The following is a 27,712-nucleotide window of genomic DNA, read 5'->3' on the forward strand; positions in this document are numbered from 1 at the left end:
TTGGCCCCTTATCTAAGAAAGGATGTGCTGTCATAGGAGTAGGTCCACAGGAGGTTCACAAGAATGATTCCAGAAATGACAGGGTTAACTCGAGGAGTGTTTGATGGTTCTGGGTCTGGACTCACTGGAATTTGGAAAAATGAGGGGGTGATCTCATTGAAACCTCTTGAATTTTGAAAGGCCTCTATAGAGTGGACATGGAGAGAATGTTTTCTATAGCAGAGAGTTCTAGGACCAAGGGGCACAGCTTCAGAAGACAAGGACGTCTCTTTAGAACAGTGATGAGGAGGATTTTTTTTAGCCAAGGGTGGTGAATCTGTGGAATTCATTGCCACAGATGACTGTGGAGGCCAAGTCTTTGAGTATATTTAAAGCAGAAGTTGATAAGTTCTTGATAAGTCAGAGTATCAAAGGTTTTGAGAAGAAGGCAGGAGAATGAGGTTGAGAGAGAGAATATATCAGCCACGATGGAATGACAGATCAGACTCAAGGGGCCAAATGGCTGAACTTTGCTCCTATGCCTTTTGGTCTGATGGTCTAAACATGTAAAGAAACAATATTAGCAAGAGGGCACAATCCTAGAATAGGGTCACAAGAACAAATCATTGGGTTTGTATGCTTTGTTGTTTGAAAATAGCAAAACAATAGAAGAAATTGCTGGGGACGTGCAAGAGACTTTTATATCTTTCTTAACGACAGCTGAGGTAATTGAAGCCTATATGTTGGCTAATGCTATGTTCTTATTTATGAAGTGCTGCAGGACAAACCAATACACTGTAGGCCAGTGAGACTACCATCAGTGGTAACTTTCTGGACTGGATTTTGAGAGGATTTAGAGCAACTGGAAAGGCAAGGATCGATTCAGGGTAGTCAGCATGGCTTAATGCATGGGAAGGCATGTGTCATGAATTTAATTGCATTTTTTGAAGAGGCGATCAAAAGGATAGATGAGAGTAGCATAGTAGACGTTGTCTACATTGACTTTCGAAAGTCTTTTGACCAGGGCCTACATCGTAGACTTCACTAGAAGGTGAGTCAGAATAGGATCCAGAATAAATACAAGATTGGCTTGGTGGATGGAAATAAAGGAAGGGAGTGGAGGGTTGTTTTTCAGATTAGAGTTATAGAGTACTACAGCATAAAATCAGGTTCTTTGGCTCATGGAGTCCGTGCCAAACTATTATTCTGCCTGGTCCCATAAACCTGCACATGGACCATAGCCCCCCCCCCCCCCGCCCCATCCCTCTCCCAATTGTGTACTTATCCAAACTTTTTGTGAATATTTCAATCAAACCCACATCCACCACTTCCACTGACAGCTCGTTCCACACTCAAACCACCCTCTGAGTGAAGAAGTTCCCTCACGTTCCCTTTCACCCTTAACCCCTACAACCTTTAGTTCCAGTCTCAACAACACTCAGTGGAAAAAGCCTACTATCCATACCCCTCATAATTGTGTGTATCTATATCAAATCTCCCCTCATTCTCCTATGCTTCAAGGGATAAATTCCTAACTCAGGTCCTCAAGCCCTGGCAACTTTTTTGTAAATTTCCTCTGCACTCTTTCACTCTTTCAGTCTCACTCGTATCTTTCCTGTAAGTAGGTGACCAGAACTGCGCACGATACTCCAAATTAGGTCTCAATAATGTCTTATACATTAGAAGTATATGGCCAGTGGTGAGGCACAAGTATTAATCCTTGCTCTGTTGTTGTCAGTCATCTGTTATAACACTTTAGATCAGAATGTAGGTGATATAATTGATAAGTTGTTGAATGACATGGAAATTGGTGGTAGTGGACAGTGAAAGAGGTTGCCTGAGATTGTAAAAACCCTCTCAACTTTCTGTTATGTTAAAACAGGATCTAGAGCAACTGGGAGAGAGAATGGGAAAAGGAATGGCAGCTGGAATTTAACTCAGACTAGTGCGAAGAAATTAAATTTGGGAAGTTAAACCAGTGCAGTTTATGACAGTAATGACAGAGCCCTAGTGAGTGCTATAGAACAGAAAGATCTAGGGGTAAGATTTTACATGAAAGTGATGGCATACATTTTGCATTCTTTAGATGGGGCATTGAATCTAAGGCTTTGCATATCATATGAAAAATGTCTTAGATGATGTTGGGATCGCAACTGGAATATTGTGGGCAGTCCTGGTCATCATGTTCTATGTAGGATGTGATTAAGCTAGTGAGGGGGCAGAAAAGATTCACAAGGATGTTGCTGGGACTAGAGGGTTTGGGCTTGAAGTGGAGACTAGACAGGACGGGACTGTTTCCCCCTGAAGTAAAGGCAGCTAAGGGGCCGACCTTAATGTTCAAAGTGAAATTTATTATCAGAGTACATACATGTCACCACATACAACCCTGAGATTCTCTTTCTGCAGGCATACTTAGAAAATCTATAAAACAGTAATGGTAAACTGTAAACAAACTGCAAATTCAGATACTGTATAAATAAATAGCAATAAATAGTGAGTATGAAATAACAATATTACAGAGTAGCCATCTGCTTTTGTTCAAGAGCCTGATGATTGAGCTGTTCTTGAAGCTGGTGGTGTGAGTCCTGAGCCACCTGTACTTTCTACCTCATGGCAGTGGCAAAGAAAGAGTGTGGCCTGGGTGGTGAGAACCTTTGATGATGGAGGCTACTTTTCTACAGCAACGTTTCATGTAGATGTACTCAGTGATTTGGAGGGTTTTACCCGTGATGTACTGGGCAAATCCACTACCTTTTGTAGGAATCTCTGCTCAAATGCATAGGTGTTCCCATGATAGGCCATAATGCAGCCAGTCAATGTACTTTTCACTACATACTTGTTGAAGTTTGTCAAAGTTTTAGATTTCATGCCAAATCTTTGCAAACTCTTGAGGAGATAGAGGTGCTGCTGCGCTTTCTTTGTAATTGCACTCATGTGCAATTGAACAAGGGGTATTGAGGCCCAGGTCTTGGAATAAACTAATTAGTTTTGAGGGGATGATGGTATTAAATGCCGAGCTGTAATCAAGAAAAAGCATCCTGATGTACGCACCTTTGCTGTCCAGGTGTTTCAGGGTTGTGGGAAGAGCCAATGAGACAGCATCTGCTGCAGACCTGTTACTTCAGTAGGTGAATTGGAGCGGATCCAAGTCACCACTCAGACAGGAGCTGACATACTTCAACACCAGCCTCTCAAAACAGTTCATCACTGTGAATGGAAGTGCCACTGGGCGATAGTCATTTAAGCAGGTTACCACGCTTTTCTTGGGCATCGGTATGATTGAAGCCTGCTTGAAGCAGGTGCATACCACATGCTGCTGGAGTGAGAGGTTGAAGTTATCCGTGAAAACACTAGCCAGTTGGTCAGCATAGGTCATCAGTACTCGTCCAGGTACTCCGTCCGGGCTGGATGCTTTCCTTAGATTCACTCCCTTGAAGCCAGCCTGCTTGTCATCTTGAGATACTGAGACCAAAGGATCATCGGCAGACATGAGGGTGTGCGATGGTTCCTCTCTGCAGTGCTGGTCAAAGGAATCAGAGAAGGCATTGAGCTCATCTGTAAGCAAAGCTCTGCTGTTCTCTTATGTTGTAAGATTTAACATTGTAGGAGGTTATGGCATTCAGATCCTGCCACAGCTGTTGTGCTACCCTCGTTGACTCCAGTCTAGTTCAGAATCTCCACTTCACCCGAGAGATGGCTTTCTGAAGATCATACCTGCACCTCGTAGCATTCTTGATCTCCAGACGTGAATGCCTGTGATCTGGCTCCCATTGTTCATCCAGGGCTTCCTATTAAAGAAAATCCTGGATTATTTGGTGGGGACCCACTAATCCACAGCTGTTTTAATAAAGTCTGTAATGACCCTGGTGTAGTTATTCAGGTCCTCAGATGAGTTCTTGAATATGGCCCAGATCACTGACTCAAGGAAATCCTGTAACTGTTCCTCAGCCTTCCGAGACCACTTCTCAGTTGTCTTGACCTCTGGAGCCTTGCTTTTTAGGTTCGTTCTGTATGCAGGTAGTAGGAGTACAGCCAAATGAACCAACTTGCCAAAATGAGGTTTTGGGAAGGAACGATAGGCATCCCTTATTGTAGTGTAGCAGTGGTCCAGTGTGTTGGGACGTCTGGTGCAACAGATTATGTGCTGGTGATAATTTGGCAGGGTTTTCTCCAGACAGGCCTGGTTAAAATCACTGACTATAACTTGAAATGTGTTGGAATGGGCCGTTTCTTGTTTACAGACAACATGGTGCAGTTTCGCAAGTGCTTACTTATAATCGTACGCTGGTGGTATGTGAACTGCGGTCAGGATGACGGATGAGAATTCTCGAAGCAACTAGAATACATTTAATCATTAGCTCTAAGTCAGAGAAATAAGAAGTAGACATAACCCCAACATCCGTGCACCAATGAGAATTGACCAAAAAGCACAATTCACCGTCTTTCTCCTTACAAGAATTTGAGGTTCGATCCATTCTGAAAATCATAAAACCTTCTGGTTGGATAGCTGCGTCTGGTGTGTTCACACTTAACTAAGTTTCAAAGCAACAAACGATTGCGATCTGCCTCATCTGCCTCTGATACAGCAGCCTTGCCCTGAGATTGTCAATCTTATTTTCAAGTGACTGCACTTTCTCTATCAAGATGGAAGGCAGAGGAGGCTTCATCCCTTTCCGCTGCAGCCTGGTTTGAATTCCGCCTCTCCTGCTGCGTTTTCAGCTTTAGCAATGACCCTTAAAGGCGCTGCATATAACTGCACTGCATTTAACCGTTGAATGTGAGATCGTAAGATCATTGATGTAATTTCGTAGTCCACTGTTAAGAGGAAGTAAACATGTTGCCGATTGCAGTGAAAGTAGTTCAAAAGGAGTATATTTAAGAGGAAAACTGGTGCAATCTCCTGCGGCCTGCAGAGAGCCACTGATGTGTGCACCTGTGCCATCTTGAAATATATACAAACCATGCGGATATAGATTGAGCGGGTGTTCAGTATCTTTTTCCCCCAGAGGACATTGGCCTAAGGTGAATAGAAATACTTAAAGGGAAAGTATGAGGCAAGTTTTCACACAGAAATTGTGTGTAAGTGGGATGATTTACCAGTGGAAGTGGTAGAGGCAGATACAGTTACAACATTAAAAAACAAATGGCCAGTTTCCTCAATAAGAAATGTCTAGAGAGATATGGACAGAATTCAGCTAAGTGAGACTACTGCACCTTGGATAAATTGGCCCACAGGGCCTGGTTCATGTGTATGTAACTACTGTACATTTAACCGTTGAATGCAGTGCCTTTAAGGGTTCATGCCTGTAAGAAGTATTCACCTCCCTTGGAAGTGTTCATGTTTTATTGTTTAACAACATTGAATCACAGTGGATTTAACTTGGCTTTTTTTGTGCACTGATCAACAGAAAAAGACTGTTTGGCGTCAAAGTGAAAACAGACCTCTACAAAGTGGTCTAAGTTAATTACAAATATAAAACACAAAATAATTGATTACAAGAGTACTAACCCCCTTTAATATGACACACCAAATCATCACTGGTGCAGCCAATTGGTTTTAGAAGTCACATAATTCGTTAAATGGAGATCTGTTTTTAGAGTCCAGGTGTTTCAATTGATTGTTGTAAAAATACACCTGTATCTGGAAGGTCCAACTGCTAGTGAGTCAGTATCCTGGCAAAAACTATACCATGAAAACAAAAGAACACTCCAAGCCGCTCCGACACAGTTCAAAAAGGTTATTGAAAAGCACAAGTCAGGAGATGGATACAAGAAAATTTCCATGTCACTGAATGTCACTTGGAGTACAGTTGGGTCAATCATCAAGAAATGGAAAGAATATAGCACAGCTGTAAATCTGCCTAGAGCAGGCCGTCCTCAAAAACTGAGTGACTGTGCAAGAAGGGGACGAGAGAGGGAGGCCACCAGGAGACCAATGACAATGGAGGAGTTACAAGCTTCAGTGGCTGAGATGGGAGAGACTGCGCATACAACAACTGTTGTCTGGATGCTTCACCAGTCACAGCTTTATAAGAGAGTGGCAAAGAGAAAGACACTGTTGAAAGAAAAATTCACATGAAATCTTGGCTAGAGTGTGCCAGAGGCATGTGGGAGACTGAAGTCAGCTGGAAGAAGGTCTGATGAAAACAAAATTGAGCTTTTTGGCCATCAGACTGAACACTATGTCTGGTGTAAACCAAACACCGCACATCATCAAAAACAGACCATCCCTACTGTGAAGAATGGCGGTGGCTGCATCATGCTGTGGGGATACTTCACTGCAGCAGGCTCTGGAAAGCTTGCGAAGGTAGAGGGTAAAATGAATGCAGCAAAATACAGAGAAATCCTGGAGGAAAACCTGTAATGAATGGGTCTATTTATTTTAGAGCAATAACCACCCCCCCACCACCCTTAGCACTACGTATTGATCTGTTGCCTGCGCTTGTACTGTTGTATACACATACGCATTGTTCTCTCTTGCTCTCGCTGCAGTGTGAATACAGTAGCTAAATTCATCAATTAAATATAGTTGCACACAGTCTGCAAGATAACTGTGACTTGGGAGCAGATCTGTTCTCCAGCAAGACAATGACCCCAAGCATAAAGCTAAAGCTACACAGGGATGCCTTAAAAACAACAAAATCAATGTCCTGGAGTGGCCAAATCAGGGCCCAGACCTCAATCCAATTGAAAATTTGTGGCTGGACTTGAAAAGGGCTGTTCACTCATGATCCCCATGCAATCTGACAGAGCTTGTGCAGTTTTGTAAAGGAGAATGGGAGAAATTGCAGTGTCCAGATGTGCAAAGCGAATAGAGACCTATCCACACAGACTCAAGGCTGTAATTGCTGCCAAAAGCGCATCTACTAAATATTGACCTGAAGGAGGTGAGTAGATATGCAATCAATTATTTTGGGCTTAATAATTGTAATAAATTGAGACCAATTTGTAGAAATTAGTTTTCATTTTGACATAAAGAATCTTTTCAGATGATTAGTGTTAAAAAAACCAAATTATATCCACCCTGATTCAATGTTGTAAAACAATAAAACATGAAATTTCCGAGGGGGGTGGTGAATACTTTTTATAGGCACTGTAACTCTGTAAGTGTGAAGTCATGCATTTTTGGGAAGTTAAGCCAGTCGAGAACATTCACAGTGAATGGAAGATCACCGAGTACTGTTGTCACAGAGAGACCTCTGTACATAAGTTCCCTGATATTGGGAACAAAGGTATACAGGATGGTGAGGAAGGTGTATGATTTGCTTGCTTTCATTGGCTGCGGCATTGAGTATAAGTGTGAAGATGTCATGTTAGAGTTGTACAGAGCATTGTTTTGGCCACACTTATACTGGGTGCCACTCATATCACCACACTAGGAAGGATGTGTTTAAGCTAAAGTGGCTGCAGAAAAGATTCTCAAGGATGATACCTGGATTGGAGTGCTTGAATTATCAGGCCTGATCTGCTTTCTCTTGGAAAAAAGGGGGCTAAAGAGTTGCATGATAGAGGTATATAAAATTATGAGAGGCATAGATCAGGTAGATGCTCAGTTTCTCATGGTGGAGGGCATTGGGTTAAGGTGAGATGAAGGTGGTTCAAAGGAGATCTGAGGGGTTAATGTTTCACATAATTGGTATCTGCATTGAGCTGCCAGAGAAGCTGATGAAGGCAAGAACAGGAACAACATTCAAGAGACATTTCATCATTAAAGAGGTTTGACTGAGCAGGGCACAGAGGGATGTGGAATTAATGTAGACATGGGACTAAATGGATCGGCTTCGCACAGATGCAGTGGCCCAAATGGTTTGTTCTGATGCTGTATGGCTTCACGCTCTATAAATAAAAAAAAATTCCCCAGTGTAAAAGGAAATGATAATTCATTTTTATTATTTGACCTTCCTACCAGTTACTAAGAAAAACATTTTTACTTTGAGAGTTTAATCCAAGATCAAGAGAAAGCTTTTCTAAACCCAGGAGGGTAAAAAAGATTGATATAATCTATTTCTTTTTCTTTTCCAATCTTTTTATTAATATCAAAATATTAAATATAACATAGAATTAATACAAAGCTATTGGGATTACATTGTTAATGATTAGCATATATAAATATAAACTCAGTTAACACACGGGTATTAAACCTCCCAAAATCTTACAAGATAGAAATTTAATATAATAAAAAAAAGAAGTATCATGAAAAAAGAAAAGGGGAAAAAAAACAAAATACCCCAAAAAGAAAACGAATCTAAACAATACTAGTCAACTAAACTAAAGAAAAGAAAATCTTTAAACACAGTATAAGGTTGTACGTACAGATTTCTGTATAATAAGTGAGGCATTACAAATAGTAATACTGGAAAGAAAGGAGACAGTTCACTATGTCAGAATGCTTCTGATAATTGATGTGTTGAGACCATGCTAACAGAAAACATAATAAATCCTTACATTTATGCATGATGTTTTAGGAATTAATAGAACTTCAGAATTTGAGAAGACTTGGGGAAATGCTCGTGCACAGTTTGGTGCAATTGTTATTTGGATCCATCTCCCAGGTCCTCATTTTGAAATGTTCATGAGTTAGACACAGCAAGATCTCAAACTGTGCATGACTTGATTATTGCCACAATTGCATGCCTCTGGTATTATAGCCTAGCCTCATTCAACCAGATTGGCGCTTGGCTGATGGTTTTGGCCTGAAACGTCGACTGTACTCTTTTCATAAATGCTGCCTGGCCTGCTGAGTTTCTCCAGCATTTTGTGTGTTGCTTGGATTTCCAGCATCTTCAGATTTTCTCTTGTTTGTGATTTGGTCACAGGCTGCCTGGCCTGTTCATCATCTCTAGCATTTTCTGTTTATATTTCTGATTGACAGCATGCACAATTGATACTGCCCACTGTAGCAGCATGAAATGTCCATTGACTGTATTCCCCTAATGGGAACATGTTGTCCAAGAGAGAAAAATAGCCTCATTATTGAATGATTGCTCCAGAATTGTCACTGGCAACTATCAACAGCTTGTACAGTATATTCTCACTGAAAGAGCACTATCAGACATCCAGAGAGCTGTGACCAATGAAGGAGAATAAGAGTTGTTTAGGTGCTTCTCAGAGAAAAGACAAGTATCCAGCATTATTGTCTTCAGGACGGAGGCAGTTAAGGGTTTTCCAAAAGCCCTAAACTGCTTCCATACTAAAGGCAATTTCTCCTCCATCCTCACTGCATCTACCACACTCACAGATGGTAAAACCTGCAAAAACTGCCTAATCCATCACAGGCAAAGCCCTCCCCATTACTGAGCACATTTACAAGGAGCACGGCCGCAAGAAAGCAGTGTCAATCATCAAGGACCTTCAGCATCCAGGCCATGCTCTTTTCTTGTTCCGACCATCTGACAGGAGGTACAGGAGCCTTCTGTCCTACACCACCAGCTTCAGGAATGGTTATTATCCTCAAACCATCTAGATTCTTGAACCAGTGTGGATAACTTCACTCACCTCAATGCTGACTCCACAACCTGTAGACGTACTTTCAAGTACTACCCCTCATGTTCTCAGTATTATTTATTTATTGTTGGCATGATTTGTCCTCTTTTTGCATAATGGATGTTGTCCGTCTTTGTTGCATACAGTTTTTCAGGAATTCTATTTCTTTATTGTGGCCGCCCATTTTAATTCTACTTCCCATTCCAACATGTCAGTCTGTGTTCTCCTCTGCTGCCGCGATGAGGCCAAACTCAGGTTGGAGGAGCAACACCTTGCATTCCATTTGGGTAGTCTCCAACCTGATGTCATGAACTCCACCCCTCTCCTACACCATTCCCCATCCCCATTTCCCTCTCTCACTTGATCTCCTTACCTGTCTATCACACTCCTCTACCACTCTTCCCCATTTTCTTTCTTCCATGGCCTTCTGTCCTCTCCTATATGATTCCCCCCTTCTCCAGCCCTTTATCGCTTTCACCAATTGACTTCCCAGCTGTTTACTTCACCCCTCCCCCTCTCCCGGTTTCACCTATTACCTTGAATTTTTTTTTCCTCCCCTACCCACACCATCTTATTCTGACCTCATCTTTTTTCTCTCCTGTCCTGATGAAGGGTCTCAGCTTGAAACGTCAACTGCTTACTTTTTTCCACAGATGCTACCTGGCTGGAGATCCTCCAGCATTTTTTGCGTGTTGCTTGGATTTCCAGCATCTGCAGATTTTCTCTTGTTTCTTTTCTTTATTTTTCTATAGGCGCCTGCAAGAAATTGAATCTCAAGGTATTATATGGAGACATGTACATACTTTGATAATAATAAATTTAATCAGAATAATAGTAATAATTATTATTCTTGAGGATGGTCACAGTGATAATGTTGGCTACTGTGTTGTCATGTGGAAGCTCAGTTAATGTGAAAAGTTTCAATGACTTTGCCAATCACATATTAATGAAAGAAACCTGCTGCCTTCACCATTAATCTGAAATAAAAACAGACCTTGTTGGAACTGCCTGAAAAGGCATGCAGCATCTGTGGAGTGAGATACTGTACAGCAGCATCCAATTTCCTTTGTGAACAGATTAATTTCTGATACAGAAAGCTGTGTTAAATTTTAGTTGTTGAAAGAGTACTTTTGTCTTTTTCACAGAAGGATAAAATCAGCAGAATATTTGGAGATGAATCCCCTTTCAGTCATTGAATAGGTTCGGAAGTATAAGAGAAGGTGGTAACCTTACAAGTCAATGAAAATGAAAATGCTTTGATCAATAAAAGCATAGAAAGAATGGACCAACTCTAGCTGAATATTCAGACAAACCACACAAAACCCTTGTCAGTTATTACGAAATTGGAAAAGCTATCTGTGGGGCATTAATATGTTAAGAAGGCACAATGTTATCAACATCCATCCATAAAATGAAGACACGTTAAGATATTGTGTGTAAGACTTTCAACAGAATTGGTAAGCAAAAAGCAAATGCAACTGAAGGAAACAACAAAAGAAAGAGGAAGGGGAGAGGAGTTAATACTCAAACATTTTCTCTGAAAAAGCAAGAATAAGTAAAAACTGATAAGTAATATATCAGTTTCAACAAAGTTGTAATGAATGGCGTTATATCCATCAATCCAGTTTGGTGGCTTCCTCTTGATGTCACCCACAGCATGTCCAACCACATAACAGGATTCTGAGGTCTGAGGCTTTCCAGTTTATATTTCAACCAAGGAAGCTGTTCCAGATGGAGTTGTTTAGAGGACAATTTGAATGGCAAAACTGGATATCAAAGTGTGAATGAATAGGAGAGGATGATGAAATTTGACTCGCAGGAATTCACCTGCAGATATAATGGAGGTATTTTGCAAAGTGATCATTATTGCGTCAGCAATTATTCTGTTTTGCATTGAGGGAAACCTTAAACATTAATGTGGGATTAGTGACTGGGTAGATTATATATTATTATTGTAGGGGGACTATTTAATGACATTGAATCCCTAAGGTAAAGTTGTTCCAGGAAACAAAATAAAGAGTAGATCTGACTTACATAGAGTTGATACTTCAGCTGGTTGAAAGAGATCTGCAATTGCAAATTGAATCACCTTCATGCAGGAAACCATGCCTGTTTGTGCTTTGTACATGTGATGATAATCTCAAACAAGTCAGACAAGTGTTTCTGGACTTACTGGCAGAAATTGACAGCTTGTGTCCCTCTGCCCCCACCGCACTCCTTTTTTCCTATCTCCTCCTCAATTTTGTCTTTTCCCTCCATTTCTCCCTCATTCATTTTCAGGATATCCAGTTTTCCTCAGCTCAAAGTGTCCAGTGTGATTAAAAACAGAGACCTGTTTCATAGTATTGACCTGCTTCCTTGAGGGGCAACTGAAAATGGGCCAGCAGCTGTAACTTCAGGCAGCAGATGCTATCTCCGAATGTACCAGTCAGCTTCGGGCATTCCTAGTCTCCCATCTCAATAACTTTCTTTCATATCAATGACAGGACAACTTGTATTTGTGCAACCTTCCTCAAAGTGGGATTTCAAATGATTGGAAATGGAATATTCCAGGATACTTAATTTTTAGAAGAATTCAGCAAAATAGAAAAAGGGAATGGGTGGCCCTGATATTGAAGGAATGGATAAAGCCAGGATAGAGGAAGTAACATTACTCTGAAAATCAAGATATAGAATCAGTTTGGATGAAACTAAGAAACAGCAGTGGATAGGAAATATCGCTGGGGGTTCTTGATAGGTTCCTAACAGTAGCAGTCATGTAAGACATGATGTAAATCAAGAAATTAGGGGCACATTTAACAAGTAATATGATCATCATGGGGACTTTAATGTGCATATAAACTAGTAACCCGATTATGAGCACTAGAAGCTCATTTGACAGTGTAAAATAATAATCATGGGAAACAGGATGACTGATTTATCCAATCAGAGCTCAACAATCCACCTATAGGTTAGAAAACCAAATGAGCAACAAAGATGAAGGGGCAGGTAGTGTTGAGGAAACAGGGAGTCTACGGAAGGCCTTAGACAGATTGGGAGAATGGCCAAAGAGGTGGCAGGTAGAATATAGTGTAGGGAAACGTATCATAAGAATCTCAAAGCCCCCTAACCCTCCTCATATGCACAAGCAGCAGCAAGCAGCATCAACCCTCCCCTTCAACATATTCTAGCAGAAAGCATCAGCATTCCCACCACCCACCATGCGAGGAACAGCAAAGACCCCAAAGAGAGACCAGGGTCTACAGTACATCAAAAGCTAACAGTTCACTCCAAGATTTCAACATCCCTCAGGTTCTGTCTCTCACTAACAAGGGAAAGGCAGATATCGCTCCTTCTATGGCGGGAGGGGAGACAGTCGCTATTTTGATTTTACAGTCAATCTGAAGCATTGCTTTTGAAACCCCGCTGGATTCCTTGGCTGCGTAAATCTAGGGAAGACACATTCCCGTCCAGCCACACCCATGAGATTAAGACTGCTCTCCCAACCCAACCCCCGGTTTGTGTGGATGCTGTGTCATTTGCTACCCTGTTGCAACTCAATGCCAAGAAACAACAGAGAGCACATTCCAAACAATTAAAGGAATTATGTTTTAGAAACATAGAAAACCTACAACACAATTCAGGCCCTTCAGCCCACAATGCTGTGCTGAACATGTACTTACTTTAGAAATTACCTAGGGTTACCCATAGCCCTCTATTTTTCTAAGCTCCATGTACCTATCCAGGAGTCTCTTAAAAGACCCTATCGTATCCACCTCTACCACTGTCGCCGGTAGCCCATTCCACACACTCACCACTCTCTGCATAAAAAAACTTACCCCTGACATCTCCCCGGTCCCTACCTCCAAGCACCTTAAAACTGTTCCCTTTCGTGTTAGCCATTTCAGGCCTGGGAAAAAGCCTCTGACTATCCACACAATCAATGTCTTTCATCATCTTATACACCTAAATGAATGTATAACTTATGAATCTTGACTTAAGGGTTCGTAAAGAAAGAAAATGCAAAAAAGGGCCCATAATATTTAAACAGCCAATTGTGCACCAGTTGGAGCTCAATTCACCGATCTTCAGTCAATCTCACCGCCCGGCTCCATTGAATCACGATCTCCGCACTGGGTTGTAGCCTATGACCAATTCTCTCCAGCATCTTCTCTCTTCATCTCACACCGAACAAAGGACCCAGCTCACATTACAAAGCATCTGGTATTTCTAAGCATAATCCAAATAGAAAGGCCACTACACTAGCAGTAAGACCTTTCCCATGGTGTAATACTTTTATTTTGAGTTCCCTGACACGATCAAGATTTTTATTTATTTATACATATGTATATATATATATTTGATGCTATGCTTATTTCATATACAAATCTTTAGAGCAAATATTCCTATTTCACTTTTGTAATGGAGCACTTAATTTACATTTCCCTCATTCCATACAAATAATCATAAATGTAAGAAAACTGCTTCCTACCAGTACTTATCAGGACCAGACTTGTTATCACTGACATATCTTGTTAAGTTTGTTGTTTTGTGCCAGAAGTACAGTGCAAAGACATAAAATCATATCAATTAAAAGATGAATAAATAGTGCAAAAATTGTTCATGGGGTAATGGACCATTCAGAAATCTGATGGCAGAGAGGAAGAAACTGTTCCTAAATTGTTGTATGTGGGTCTTCAGGCTCCTGTACCACCTTCCTGATGGTAGAACTGAGAAGAGGGCATGTCCTGGATGGCGAGGGTCCTTAATGATCAATGCTACCTTCTTGAGGTACTGCATCGAAAATTCTTCAGTGGTGGGGAGGGTCATGCCTGAGGAGCACTCCCACAAATACTCAATTAAATCAGTCACCAGTGTTCTTTATTCAAATCTTCTTTTCTTTAACCAAATCAGAAACATCTAGAAGTTATTAAAATATTATTAAATGATGCCATTACAGAATAAAAGCTTCACTTGTGTTTTGTTTTATTTGGCATTGGCCACCAGTTTCAGTATTTCTTCTGTAATCATGGGAATCTGTTCAAACAGTTCCAGTTCAGAGTCCATTTACTTTCCCACCCTCTCTGAAAACGAAGCCTCAAATCAAACCTACACATATGTTCTGTTTGAGATTTAGTCCAGTAAGTCAAATGAAGTCAATTGAGAAAACTGTTAGAAATTTTATGATGAAGCTTTAATTGTTGCATCAATGACACAACTACTTGCCAACAACCACAGGGTCACAATGCCATTGATATCAAGATTTCACCAGTTTATTTTCTGTTTAGTAGTCTGCTGAAGTTTATTTATACAAGGCAAACATTTTCTTGTTGCCGTTTTTCGCAACACAATTCTGATGAAAAGGATTCAAGGTGCAATCAATACCTTTCAACTTCTTGTTGTAGCTCGCAGAGCCTGTGATGAATAGAAGATCACATGGGGAAAAAGGCCAACAATCAGATTCTATGAAATATTCCTTTGAATTGGCTTCTACTGCCTTGAGAAAGGAGCACTCATAATATTAATTTACATTTTTTTTAAGAAACATTATACCACAAAAGTTATTTTCAAAAATAGAAAACATGTTTTAACATTTTCTCGTTTGGTTTGCATTTTTAAACTTTAACAGTTCATGTTTCAACAGCAAATACATTCTCAGCTTGCTAATAAAATGTTTCCATGTCTTTATATAGTATGCAAGATGAATGTCCACAGACGCTGTGAGTCCAATGTAGCACCAAACTGTGGAGTCGATGCTAGAGGGATAGCAAAGGTGCTAGCAGATCTCGGTGTCACTCCAGATAAGATTACAAACAGTGGGCAAAGGAAAAAAAAGGTAAAGCATTAATTCTGACAATTAAACTCCCAATATTCGGTCAGCCATGATGGAATGGCAGAGCAGTCTCAATGGGCTGAATAGCCTAACTCTACTCCCATGACTTATTGTCTAATATATAACAATCTGAGACCATAGATAATAAGACAGGAGCAGAATTAGGCCATTTGGCCCATCAAGACTTCTCTGCCGTTCCATCATTGCTGATTTATTATCCTTCTCTATCCCATTATCCTGCCTTCTCAACATAACTTGTGATGCCCTGATTAATCAAGAACCTGTCAATCTCTGCCTTACACATACCCAATGACTTGGCCTCCACAGCTGTCTGTGGCAATGAATTCTACAGATTCAGCAACCTCTGGCTAAAGAAATACTTCCTCATCTGTTTTCTAAATTCAATCCAAAGAACATTTGGAGAGGCATAATATTAGAAATAGGCAGCATGGCTTCGTGTAAGGCAGGTTGTGCCTTACGAGCCTGATGGAATTTTTTGAGGATGTGACTAAACACATTGATGAAGGTAGAGCCATAGATGTAATGTATATGGATTTCAGCAAGGCATTTGATAAGGTACCCCATGCAAGGCTTACTGAGAAAGTAAACAGACATGGTGTCCAAGGGGATGTTGCTTTGTGGATCCAGAACTGGCTTGCCCACAGAAGGCAAAGAGTGGTTGTAGATGGGTCATATTCTGCATGGAGGTCTGTGACCAGTGGTGTGCCTCAGGGATCTGCTCTGGGACCCCTGCTCTTCATGATTTTTATAAATGACCTGGATGAGGAAGTGGAGGGATGGGTTAGTAAATTTGCTCATGACATTAAGGTTGGGGGTGTTGTGGATAGTGTGGAGGGCTGTCAAAGGTTACAGAGGGACATTGATAGGATGCAAAACTGGGCTGAGAAGTGGCAGAGGGAGTTCAACACAGATAAGTGTGAGGTGGTTCATTTTTGTAGGTCAAATATGATGGCAAAATATAGCATTAATGGTAAGACTCTTGGCTGTGTGGAGGATCAGAGTGATTTGGGGGTCTGAGTCCAGAAGACACTCAAAGCTGCTGTGCAGGTTGACTCTGTGGTTAAGAAGGCATACGGTGCATTGGCCTTCATCAACCGTGGAATTGAGTTTAAGAGCCGAGAGGTAATGTTGCAGCTAGATAGGACCATGGTCAGACCCCACTTGGAGTACTGTGCTCAATTCTGGTCACCTCACTATAGGAAGGATGTGGAAACCATAGAAAAAGTGCAGAGGAGATATACAAGGATGTTGCCTGGATTAGGGAGCATGCCTTATGAGAATAAGTTGAGTGAACTCGGCCTTTTTTCCTTGGAGTGACGGAGGATGAGAGGTGACCTGATAGAAGTATACAAGATAGTGAGAAGTATTGATCATGTGGATAGTCAGAGGCTTTTCCCCAGGATTGAAATGGCTAGCACGAGAGGGAGTAGTTTTAAGGTGCTTGGAAATAGGTACAGAGGAGAAGTCAGGGGTAAGTTTTTTTACACAGAGTGGTGAGTGCATGGAATGGGCTGCCAGCAGTGGTGGTGGAGGCGGAAATGATAGGGTTTTTTAAGAAACTCCTAGATAGGTACATGGAGCTTAGAAAAATAGAGGGCTCTGGGTAAGTCTCGGTAATGTAAGGACATGTTCAGCACAGCTTTGTGGGCTGGAGGGCCTGTACTGTGCTGTAGGTTTTCTATGTTCTAAATGGACGTTCCTCTATTCTGAGGCTGTGCCCTCTGGTCCTAGACCCCCCCCCCCACGATAGGAAACATCCTCTCCACATCCACTCTATTCAGGCCTTTCAGTATTCACTAGGATTCACTGAGAACACCTGTCATTCTTCTAATCTTCAACAAGTATAAGCCCAGAGCTATCAAAAGCTCATGTGTTAAACCTTTTATTCTGGGATAATTCTCGTGAACCTCCAGTGGAGACTCTCTAACGTCAGCACATCTTTTCTTAGAGAAGGGGTCCAAACCTGCTCACAATACTCCAAGTGCGATCTGACCAAAGCCTTGTAAAACCTCAGCATTACATCCTTGCTTTTGAACTCTAGTCCTCTCAAAATGAATGCTACCATTACATTTGCCGTCCTTACCATTGACTCACCCTGCAAGTTGACCTTTAGAGAATTTTGCACGAGGACTCCCAAGACCCTTTGCACCTCTGGATTTTTGAATTTTCTCCCTGTTAAGAAAATAGTCTACACTATATTCCTTCTACCAAAGTGCCTGACTATACACTTCCATACATTGTATTCCATCTGCCAATTATTTGCCTATTCTCTAAATCTGTCTCAGGCAATTCCATCTGCAGACACCCTGCTTCCTCAACACTACTTGCCCCTCCACCTATCTTTCTATCATCCACAAACATGGCCATTAATTCCTTCATCCAAATTATTGTATGTCATGTGAACAGAAGTGATCCCACCACTGACCCCTGTGGCACACCACTAGTCACCAGCAACCAACCAGAAAAGGCTCCCTTTATTTCTACTCTTTATCTTCTGCCAATCAGCCAATCTTCAGTCTATGCTAGACTGATGAAAAATACTTATTAAGTTTGTTTGCCATGTCTTTGTCCCCCCATTACTACCTCTCCAGCATGATTTCCAATGGTCCGTCATCCATTTTTGTTTCTGTTTTATTCTTATATATCTGATAAAATTTTTTGTGCTCTCTTCTATACTATAGGGTAGCTTATCTGCATGTTTCATCCTTTCTCTCTTTATGGCCTTTTTGGTTGCCTTTTGTTGGTTTGAAAAGCTTCCCAATCCTCTACCTTCCCACTAATTTTTGCTATTTTATGCTTTGTCTGTTATTTTTATGCCATCTTTGACTTCCCATGTTTGTACTGGTGGTGTCATCCTCCCTCTAGAATATTTCTTCATTATGCATATTACTTTTCTGCTGTGTTGGAATGGCTCCCAGGAACTCCAGCCATTGCTGTTCTACCATTATTCCCGCTATTGCTCCCTTCCAATCATCTTTGGCCAGCTCCTCTCTCATGATTTTGTAATTCCCTTTACTCTACGGTAATACTGATATATCTGATTTTAGCTGCAGCTTCTCAAACTGCAGTGTGAATTCTATCATATTATGATCACCGTCTCTAAGGGGTCATTTACGTTAAGCTCCCTAATCAAATCTGGGTCATTACATAGCACACAATCCAGCATTAACATTCCCCTCAGGGACTCAACCATAAACTGCTCTGAATAGCCATCTTGTAGGCATTCTACAAATTCCCTCTCTTGGGATCCAGTACCAACATGCATATCGCAGTCCCCCATGACTGTTGCAATATTGCCACTTTTACATGCCTTTTCTATCTCCCGTAGAAATTTGTACCCCACGTCTTTGCTACTGTTCAGAGGCATGTACTTAACTCCCACCAGTCTTTTTACCCTTGCAGTTTCTTATCTCTACCAACAAGTGTTTTACATTTTCCGATCCTATGTCACCTTTTTCCAAGGACTTTATTTTATTTTTTTTTTTACCAACAGTCACCCCAGCCCCTCTGCCTACCTACCTATTCTTTAATGTTAAGCTCCCAACTATGATCTTTCAGCCATGACTCAGCAATGCCCACAACATCATATCTGCCAATTTCTAACTGTGCTTCAAGATAATCCTCCTTGTGCATTCAAATATAGTACCGTAAGTGCCATATTCATCTCCCTTTCCGATTTTGATGCCCTGTTACACTTTAACTCATCTCACTGACTGCAATTTTGTCCTTCCTTACAGTCTCGCTACATACTGCATCTAATTTATGTGACAATTGCCCCATTCTCAACCCTTGCACTCTGCTTCCCATCCCCCTACTAAGTTAGCTTAAACCCTCTCCAACAGCTCTAGCAAATTTGCCTGCTAGGATATTGGTTCCCCTTGGGTTCAGGTGTAACCCGTCATTTTTGTAAAGGTCGTACCTTCCCCAGAAGAAATCCCAATGATCCAGAAGTCTGAAACTTGCCCCATATACCAATTCCTCTGCCATGCATTTGTCTGCCAAATCATCCTGTTCTTCCCCCCACTGGTGCATGGCACAGGCAGCAATCCAGAGATTACTTCCCTGGAAGTCTGCTTTTCACCTTTCTATCTAACTCCCTATATTCTCTCTTCAGGACCTCCTCCCTTTTCCAACCTACGTCCTTGGTACCAATATGTACCGCAACTTCTGTCTGTGCACCCTCCCCCTTTAGAATGCTGTGGACTTGATCAAAGACATCCCTGATCGTACCATTCAGGTGTCGCTTTTATATCCACAGAATTTGCTGTCTGCTCCTCTAATTATGAAATCCCTGATCACAACTGCATTCCCCTTTACCACCCCGCTTCCCTTTTGAGCCATAGAGACAGACTCAGTGCCGGAGATCAGATCATCTCCCAGAATAAGATCCAAAGTAGTATACAATTATTGAGGGGAACGGCCAATGGGCCACTCTGCACTGGCTGTCTATTCACTTTCCCTTTCCTGACACCTGCTTTTTGCAACTTAGAGGGCAATTCTGTCTCTGGAGCTCCTATCTATCACCTCCTCATTTTCCCGAATGAGCTAAAGGTCATCCAGCTGCAGCTCCATTTCCTTAACTAGTCTCTAAGGAGCTGCAGCTCAGTACACTCAGTGCAAATGTTATCAGGAAGACTGGAGATCTCCCAAAGTTCCCACATCTCACACAAGTAACAGATCACTAACTCTAGACCCATTCTCAGAACACTATGTACTAACAAGAAAAAAAAACTTACTTGGAACGTCCACCTGTGCCTGCCCCGCCCTATTTTCACCTAAACCTATTCAACCAAAGTCTGACCACTCTGTTACTGTCCATTCCCACAATGGCTGTTCAGCTTACTCCTTACTTATTTTAATTGGACTCTGCTGAGTGTTTAACAGATCGTTATGCGTGCAGCCCACTGAAAAGTCCTGAGCTGTGTCGCCAATGAATGACCTCTCATGCTGATTGTAGACCAGCAAACAGTCCCATAACTACCTAAGCTCTTTTAAAATTTTGCGGTGTGTCACCAATGAATGGCCTTTCTTGCACTGATTGTAGCCCACCGGGACCAGTGATACAGCTTCAATTTCAAGACAGCTATCTGCACAATTGTGCATTGAAATGAATGAATGTGCAGATATTTATTCTCCCTTCAATGCTTTTTGCATTTCAACCTGATTGATTAAAGTCTAATTGTTAAAAGTATGGTAAGGTGCAAAACAAATCTATACTTCAGTTAAAGCTTCAGACTTGGTTCTTGATCTCTGCTGGCTTATTTGAATTCATGTGGAGTGATAATACTATTGTTCTGGTGGTCCTCATTAGCTGGGAGCGAGGAGGAAGAAAGATAATGCAAGGTTCTGATTTAGGATCTTGCCTACTAGTAAGATACAAGTACACTGACTGTACCTTTGAAATTATATCCATAGAGAAGTCAGCATGTTCCAGAAGGGGGGGGAGAAAGCAAAGAACAAAAAAAAGGCTCAAAGAAATTTCTGTTTAGTATTCTTCCTTCTAAATATAAATTATTTTTTAAGCATTGCACAGGAAATGTATTCATTTCTAAGCTTGGTTAAATGTAAAGACTGGATAGTTCTTACCATTATTGACTTTATTTCTGTCGATCATCAAAAACTCTGTTTTTGATAGTCTCCATCGACACTGCAGTTCCTTTTGGGGGAAAGGTTATTTTTAATTCATAAATCTGAAACTGTTTTAAACCAGTTGTAAAACAGCGTGAATCTACATAAATAAATCTAAACTTACATAAAAATTGAAACCAGTAGAAATACTTTAAAGGTCAGAGAGCATCTGAAGAGAGAAGCAGAGTCAATCATTCATGTTGATGACCATTCATCACAACATAATGACCGATTTGGCTGTTCTATTAATTTTTATCATGTTAGGAATTTAATTCAACCCGATGTATTAAATACTCATGAACCTCATTGGGATAAGAACGAAGAGTGATCTTACAGATGTGTATGAAATAATGAGGGGCAGAGGTGGGGAGAATCCACGCAGTCTTTTATCCCCAAGGTTGGGAATCCAGCGGACATGGGTTTAAGGTGAGAGGGGGAGATTTACTAGGAACCTGAGGGGCAACTTTTTCACTCAGACTGTGATTTATGAAATGAGCTGCCAGAAGAACTGATTCAGGCAAGTACATTAAAAACATGTAAAAGGCACTTGGGCAGATAAACAAAAAGAGAAGTTTAGAGGGATATGGGCCAAACACAGTCCGTGGGACTAATTTAGATAAGCATCTTGATCACCATGGACTGGTTGGGTCAAAGGGTATATTTCCATGCTCCATGAATGTAAGAATGTTCTCAACCTATCCATATCTGTCATTCCTGTCCTGTTTCGGTACTAAATCCAAATGTTTATTAGCTCATGATTCTAACATTTCTCAAGATGGGAATATTTTTATTAATTTTGTGAGAAGTATTAAAATAATAACTATCTATTCCTTTCACTTATCATTTCTCCTCTTTCCACAATGGCACAGAACTTGCTCTATATCAATGAATTAACTTTGGAGTGAATGTTGGCACACATCCATTTTCATCTCAGTGTTCATAATGTTACACTGTACCTTGTCACTGTGTCACTTTTGTCAGCAATAATCTGCCCCAGGACAATCAGCTGGTTTATTAACTTTTTGGTGAGTACTGCCATAGAAAAGTTGAGGCAGTACCAGTGAGGACATTGTAAATAAAGATTAGATTATTATGGCATTCATTTTTATCTGCCAGTACACAAGGAGTTAACTAACTTGTTGTGTCGTATGATCGCTATTTTCCCATGGCCTTGAGGCAGAGTGTATTTCGGAGCTCCCTAATCCATTCAGCTCTGCTCCTTGTCCTGTTTTTGTTGGTCTATTTCTGCCAATCTTATAGCCTTTGGAACAAAGGTCATCTTTTTTTTTTACCTTCACTTAAGCAGATGAAGACAAAAATCCAAGCAATGTTTTAAGTACTAAAACTTATTATTAACTGTTTTTTAAAAAATATGGACCTGATTATTATGTAACCTATCATAAAAAATGGAAATGATAAACAGTAGGAAATTATAAGTGTTACCATGGAGAAATTGTTAAATCTCATTGCACATTAGAGTTTTGCACATGCCCACTGAGAAATAGACCAACCCATGTCTTCTGCTGTGTCTGTGCAGCTCAAAACTGTGTATTCTAATTTTAAAGTTATAAAACATTTCCAAAACAAGAATCTCAAATAATTTGGTATTTTATGCCTTCTTTGCAAATGTCGAGTTGGACCCCTTCCTTCCCTGTACTGTCTCTTGCTGTGCAACCTTTGACTTCAATGAATATTGTTATCCTCAATGTGATACCAATTTTGATTATTTCTCAGTGCATGATAATCTGGTCATTAATTTTTTTGCATTATTTTTATATTATTCATCTTTAACCACCATCTGTATTGTTAAGTGCTCATCTACTATTACATTGCGTGCAGGGAGATGTCATTGTAAATCAACTGGAGGTTTGGGAAATTTCAAGGCAGAAACATAAGTACTCAAGCAGACTTGATGTACGTGAGAAAATTCCTTCATTCACTCTTTTCTGCATACACTGTGGATGTAGAATCCAAACAATTTCAAAATGTTCTTTTTCAATTTGCAATTTCTTTTGTTCTTGCCTGTCACCCTCCCACTTGCCTAGAACAGCTCACAGTACTCTACAAGTGTGGTCTAACCAGTCCTTTGGAAAGCTGCAGCAGAATTTCTGTGTATAAAAGCCAGCATTCCATACAACATTTTTGACTATTTTGTAAACAGTGGTCAACTTTCTCCAGTTTTGAATTTAACATTTTGAACAGTTCAGCATAATTGTTTAAATATGAAACAAAAATGCCATGATATATAAAATAATTCAGTAATCATTTTTAAGTGACAATCTAATGTAATCTAATAATTTTTCTATTTATTATGTGCTCTTAAATTCTGATACAGTATAATCAGAATGATTATACTGGCATCTTTGATATATCTGCACACTTCCTTTTCATTTAGTTTTACACAGGTCCTGATCCACAGCAAACAGCTCCAGGAGCACCACCATCCAATGAAGACAGATCAAAATCAGCCCCAACATCACCTTCTGATCAGGGTAAGTTCAACTCACTTCTTTTAGCACTTATGATTCTGAATTCTGTCACTCCTTAAAAACCAAAGCGTAAAAGACCCACATATTGGTAAATAATATCTTAGTCCAGCGGCATGGGACCATGATTCACCATTGCTCACTTGATGTTGTAAGATGGGTCTTCATATGGAGATACGTTTTTAGTTGCTCACTATTTAGAGCAAAATGTTAGGAATCTTTTCTGGTGTTGACCTGAAATTAACCAAACTGTTTCAACTTAATGAAGGGCAGGCAGTTAAATTATTTCTCAATGGCAGGCAAAATTTTACAGGAAATTCAGAGAAGGAAATATGCCTTTTGTCCATGATTGGGCTTCGGTGCCTTTAGCATCTTTGAATTCTCTGCTCCTGGTTGGAAATTTGTGCTTCCTGAAATACCAAGAAGTTGGCTCATCACCATCTTCTTATGCACAGTCAAGGATGCTGGACTTGTCATTGATACTCAAAATAAATTTTATTATCAAAGTACATATGCCACCATATACAACCCTGAGATACATCTTCTTGTGGGCATTCTCATCAAATCTATAGAATACTAAGTATTACAGGATCAATGAAAGATCAACCAGAATGCATAAGACAAGAAACTGTGCAAATGCAGATATAAATAAATAGCAATAAATAACAAGAGCCTGAGAGAATGAAATAAAGAGACCTTGAAAGTGAGATCATTGGTTGTGTGAACATTTCAATGATGGGGCAAGTGTAATTGAGTATAGTTATCTCCACTGGTTCAAGAGCCTGTTGCTTGAGGGATAGTAACTGTTGTTGAACTTGATAGCATGAGTTCTGAGGCTCTTGTACCTTCTACTTGATTCAACAATGAGAAGACAGCATGACCTGGGTGGTGGGGATCTCTGATGATGGATGCTGCTTTCCTTCAATAGTGTTTTATGTAGATGTACTGAATGATTGGGAGGACTTTACCCATGTGTACTGGGCCTCATCCACTACATTTTGTAGGATTTTCCATTCAAATGCATTGGAGTTTCCAGAATAGGTTGTGTTGCCAGTCAGTATACTCTCCACTACTTATCCATAGAAGTTTGTCAATGTTTTAAATGTCATGCCAAATCTTTGCAAACTCCTGAAGAAGTAGAGGCGCTGCTATGTTTTCTTTGTAATTGCACTGGTGCACAGAGTCCAGGCGCCATCTTGACTGGAAATGCTGCAACTCAATAAATAAATAAATTATTCTCACTGTCCATGCTGAAAATTCTGTGTGTGTTTTTTTTTTGATGCATCACTGCCAAGACCATTCATGGTTGCCCTGGAAAGGTGATGATTTTTTTTTTTTCTGAAATTACATCAATTTTGTAATGAAGGAATTGGGGTAGTTCTATTACAGGGAATTCCTGCACTTCAGCCAATCAATGATGAAGGAAAAAAAACTGGAGTTTCACAAGTCAATACCACTCCTGTGAAAGATTGGTGGTGAAGCCCAGAGCTGCACCAGTTCATGAAAATTACCTAGCTGTGGCAATCAACTTCACAAAAACGGGGGTACATTAAACTAGAGATGAAAGGTACAGAGCCCAATTAGAAAAGAATATTAGAAAGCTAAGGAGAAATTTGTGGCTGGGATTTAAAATTATAAGCCTTTTAAAGGAAGGAGGGAATAACTGTTTCCATTGAAAATAGCAGCTAATATACTTTCAGATTGAGAACAAAGCAAGTCATTTATTAAACTTTTTCTCAAGATTGTCTGTCGATTCTGATTTTGTAATAGCTTTAAAGATAGATGTGAATGTCATTAAAAATTATTGAAGTGGCATGGGAAAATCAGAGAGATGCATCTAATTAAGTGTGTTGGAGAGAGCACATCTTCCAAAGAGACTTCTTTTATATTGAGATGTTCTCTACTTCCAAGTATATCGCCACCATTTATGCAACTTCTTACAGCATGTTATAGGAGGTGTTGGTAAGAGTATAAGACCAGGTTCCTTTTATGCATCATTTCAGAAATGCTTCATTGGCTGTGCAAACTTTGACCTTACAAAGCTGCTATATAAATGTATGTCCTAAGATGAATGATGCAAATATTTCCATTAAGTGACAAAAGACATTGAAGCCATTATAAAGTTATCAATCTTCCTACAGAACTAAAAGAACTTGAAAACAACATCAGGAAAGCTCTTTCGTTTGACAATAGAGGGGATGAACACAAAGGAGCTGAAGCAGATAAACAAGTACTGACACCCGGTGAAAATGGGGAAAATGGAGAACTGAGATCTTTGCAGACGAGGCATTATAACTTAGAGGACTTCTCCTTCATTAAAGTATTAGGGAAAGGCAGTTTTGGCAAGGTGAGTATTCCACAGCACAGACATAACACACTGCAGGTTCGGTAACCAGTATCCCTTTTAACACCATATATGTCAGGGAGATATTCAGCAAATAACTGTTTATTTTCTCATTTACTGCATGTTATTTTAATTTCTTCCACACTTGCTTTCTTTGAAGTCTGTAACAAATCTATTTTCATTTGGTTTGATTGAACGTTATCCCTCAACCTAAACTGGAACCCTCACAGTGCGTGCACGTGTTATTCCCTATGGTAGTATGTCTGCCATTGTCCAGGACAATGTGAGTTAATAGTTTCAATCACAGGACTAAGGTTGGACCACTGCAGTTAACCTCTATGTCCTTTGTATAAAAGACTATCAACAGAATATCCAGTATTAATTACTGACTCTTCCTGTATATCTTTCAAAGTCTATTCAATGCTATTATGCAGTTTTAAGGTAATGTAAAAAGATTGTGACTCCAACTTGAAATGAAATTATACCTCTATATAATTTAGAGGCACATAAAATCTTTATATATAAAGTTCACTGTTCCTGCCTACAAGCTATACTTTCCATAGTGTTAGTTTACTCATTTCTTCTAATAACCATTATAGGGAAGTGGTCAGGTTGTGAAAGGTGACAGCCTCTGCAAGTTTCATAGACCTGATCATGCTCCCTCAATATAGGAGACAGACCAATAATTGTTCTTGTTAGCAATTGTTCTTTTTTATCAGTCCTTTGTACCTTTGATTCCATTCTTTACAATATTATGGAATTATGGTTACCAAAGCAACTGATTTGTCCATTTTATAACATACGAACAAATTCAACTTAAGGATGTCCGTAAAAGTGGAGCACAGTCCCTAAAGCAGACAGTCTCTAGTAGGCTTTACTGCACATCTGCATTCTTTCATTAATCCTGTGCTTTATCAATCATTTTATTGTTATGAGTGATTTGGGGGAAAATTCCTCTTTATACATTTTTTGAGAAATAAATGTTTGAAAATCCATTCAGATTGAGAGTACTTCAGAAACCCTGTTCTTTAGTAGAACTGAATTTTATTGAGTGAGTACAGCTGGTTGGCTGTGCTGTACCTGTTTAATGCCAGCCTAACAAAGAGAAAATTGACCCTTGTAGAATCAACGCCATCAGGAAGATGCACTCTAGATTGCTGTCCCACTGGGACTAGCTATCGCTATTTGTTTGGAAGGTTAGAGATGAACTGTGAACCAGAATAGTTATTTTATCATGCAGCTTAAAGATGATAGAATTCTGAATCAGTAGTTCAGCCCTGTGTTGTTTAATAAAGAAAAGAATGAGACCAAATTCTCAGCTGATTAGGCGGCATCTCTGGAGAGCAAGATGAGACTAATGTTTTAATGTTAAGAACTCTTCATCAAAACAAATGAAAGTTGCTGTGCAGGGTCATGGACTTAAAACATTCTCTTTTTCTCTCTCCAGAGACATCACCTACCATGTTGAGCATTTCCAGCATTTTGTAAAAATATTTATCTGTTAGTTTCTTCAAACTCTGTGTTAGCTTCTCTCAATAATAATAGAATAGATATTTCAGATCAGAATCAGGTTTAAAATTACTGGCATATATCGTGAAATTTACTGTCTTTGTGGCAACCGTACAATGCCAAACGTAATAATAAGGGAAAAAACTGAATTATTGTGTGTGTGTCTGTGTATGTATATACATATATAGTTACATTAAATAAGTAGTGCAAAATTTTTTTTTAAATAGTGAGGCTATGATGGTTGGGCATCTCCTGGGTGATGAACTATTGAACACAGAATGTGAACTAGTTGGAGAATATTGAACATTTTAGGTGCTGTTACTTTGGTAATGCTCATTCTATTTGAATAGAAAACTGGGAAGAAGAATTGTCAGGAGTCTCTACACTCCTTAATTGGTACCCTGTCCTGGCATTGCACCCTGTTTAAATCAGAGAGGGGTTAAACCACTA

The 27,712-nt window shown here is 40.0% G+C and overlaps 1 protein-coding gene across 1 annotated transcript in view; it reads left to right on the plus strand.

Moving 5' to 3' along the window:
* Nucleotides 1-27,712, plus strand: part of prkcea (protein kinase C, epsilon a) — a 658,830-nt gene that overhangs the window by 396,291 nt on the left and 234,827 nt on the right. Inside the window, exons 7-9 of the mRNA XM_063055673.1 lie at nt 15,135-15,277; nt 23,319-23,415; nt 25,551-25,756. Of these exons, the coding sequence (XP_062911743.1) occupies nt 15,135-15,277; nt 23,319-23,415; nt 25,551-25,756 (446 nt within the window). The remainder of the gene's footprint in view (nt 1-15,134; nt 15,278-23,318; nt 23,416-25,550; nt 25,757-27,712) is intronic.

The sequence above is a fragment of the Mobula hypostoma genome, chromosome 8 (assembly GCF_963921235.1).
Source record: "Mobula hypostoma chromosome 8, sMobHyp1.1, whole genome shotgun sequence".
In the NCBI taxonomy this organism is placed as follows: domain Eukaryota; kingdom Metazoa; phylum Chordata; class Chondrichthyes; order Myliobatiformes; family Myliobatidae; genus Mobula; species Mobula hypostoma.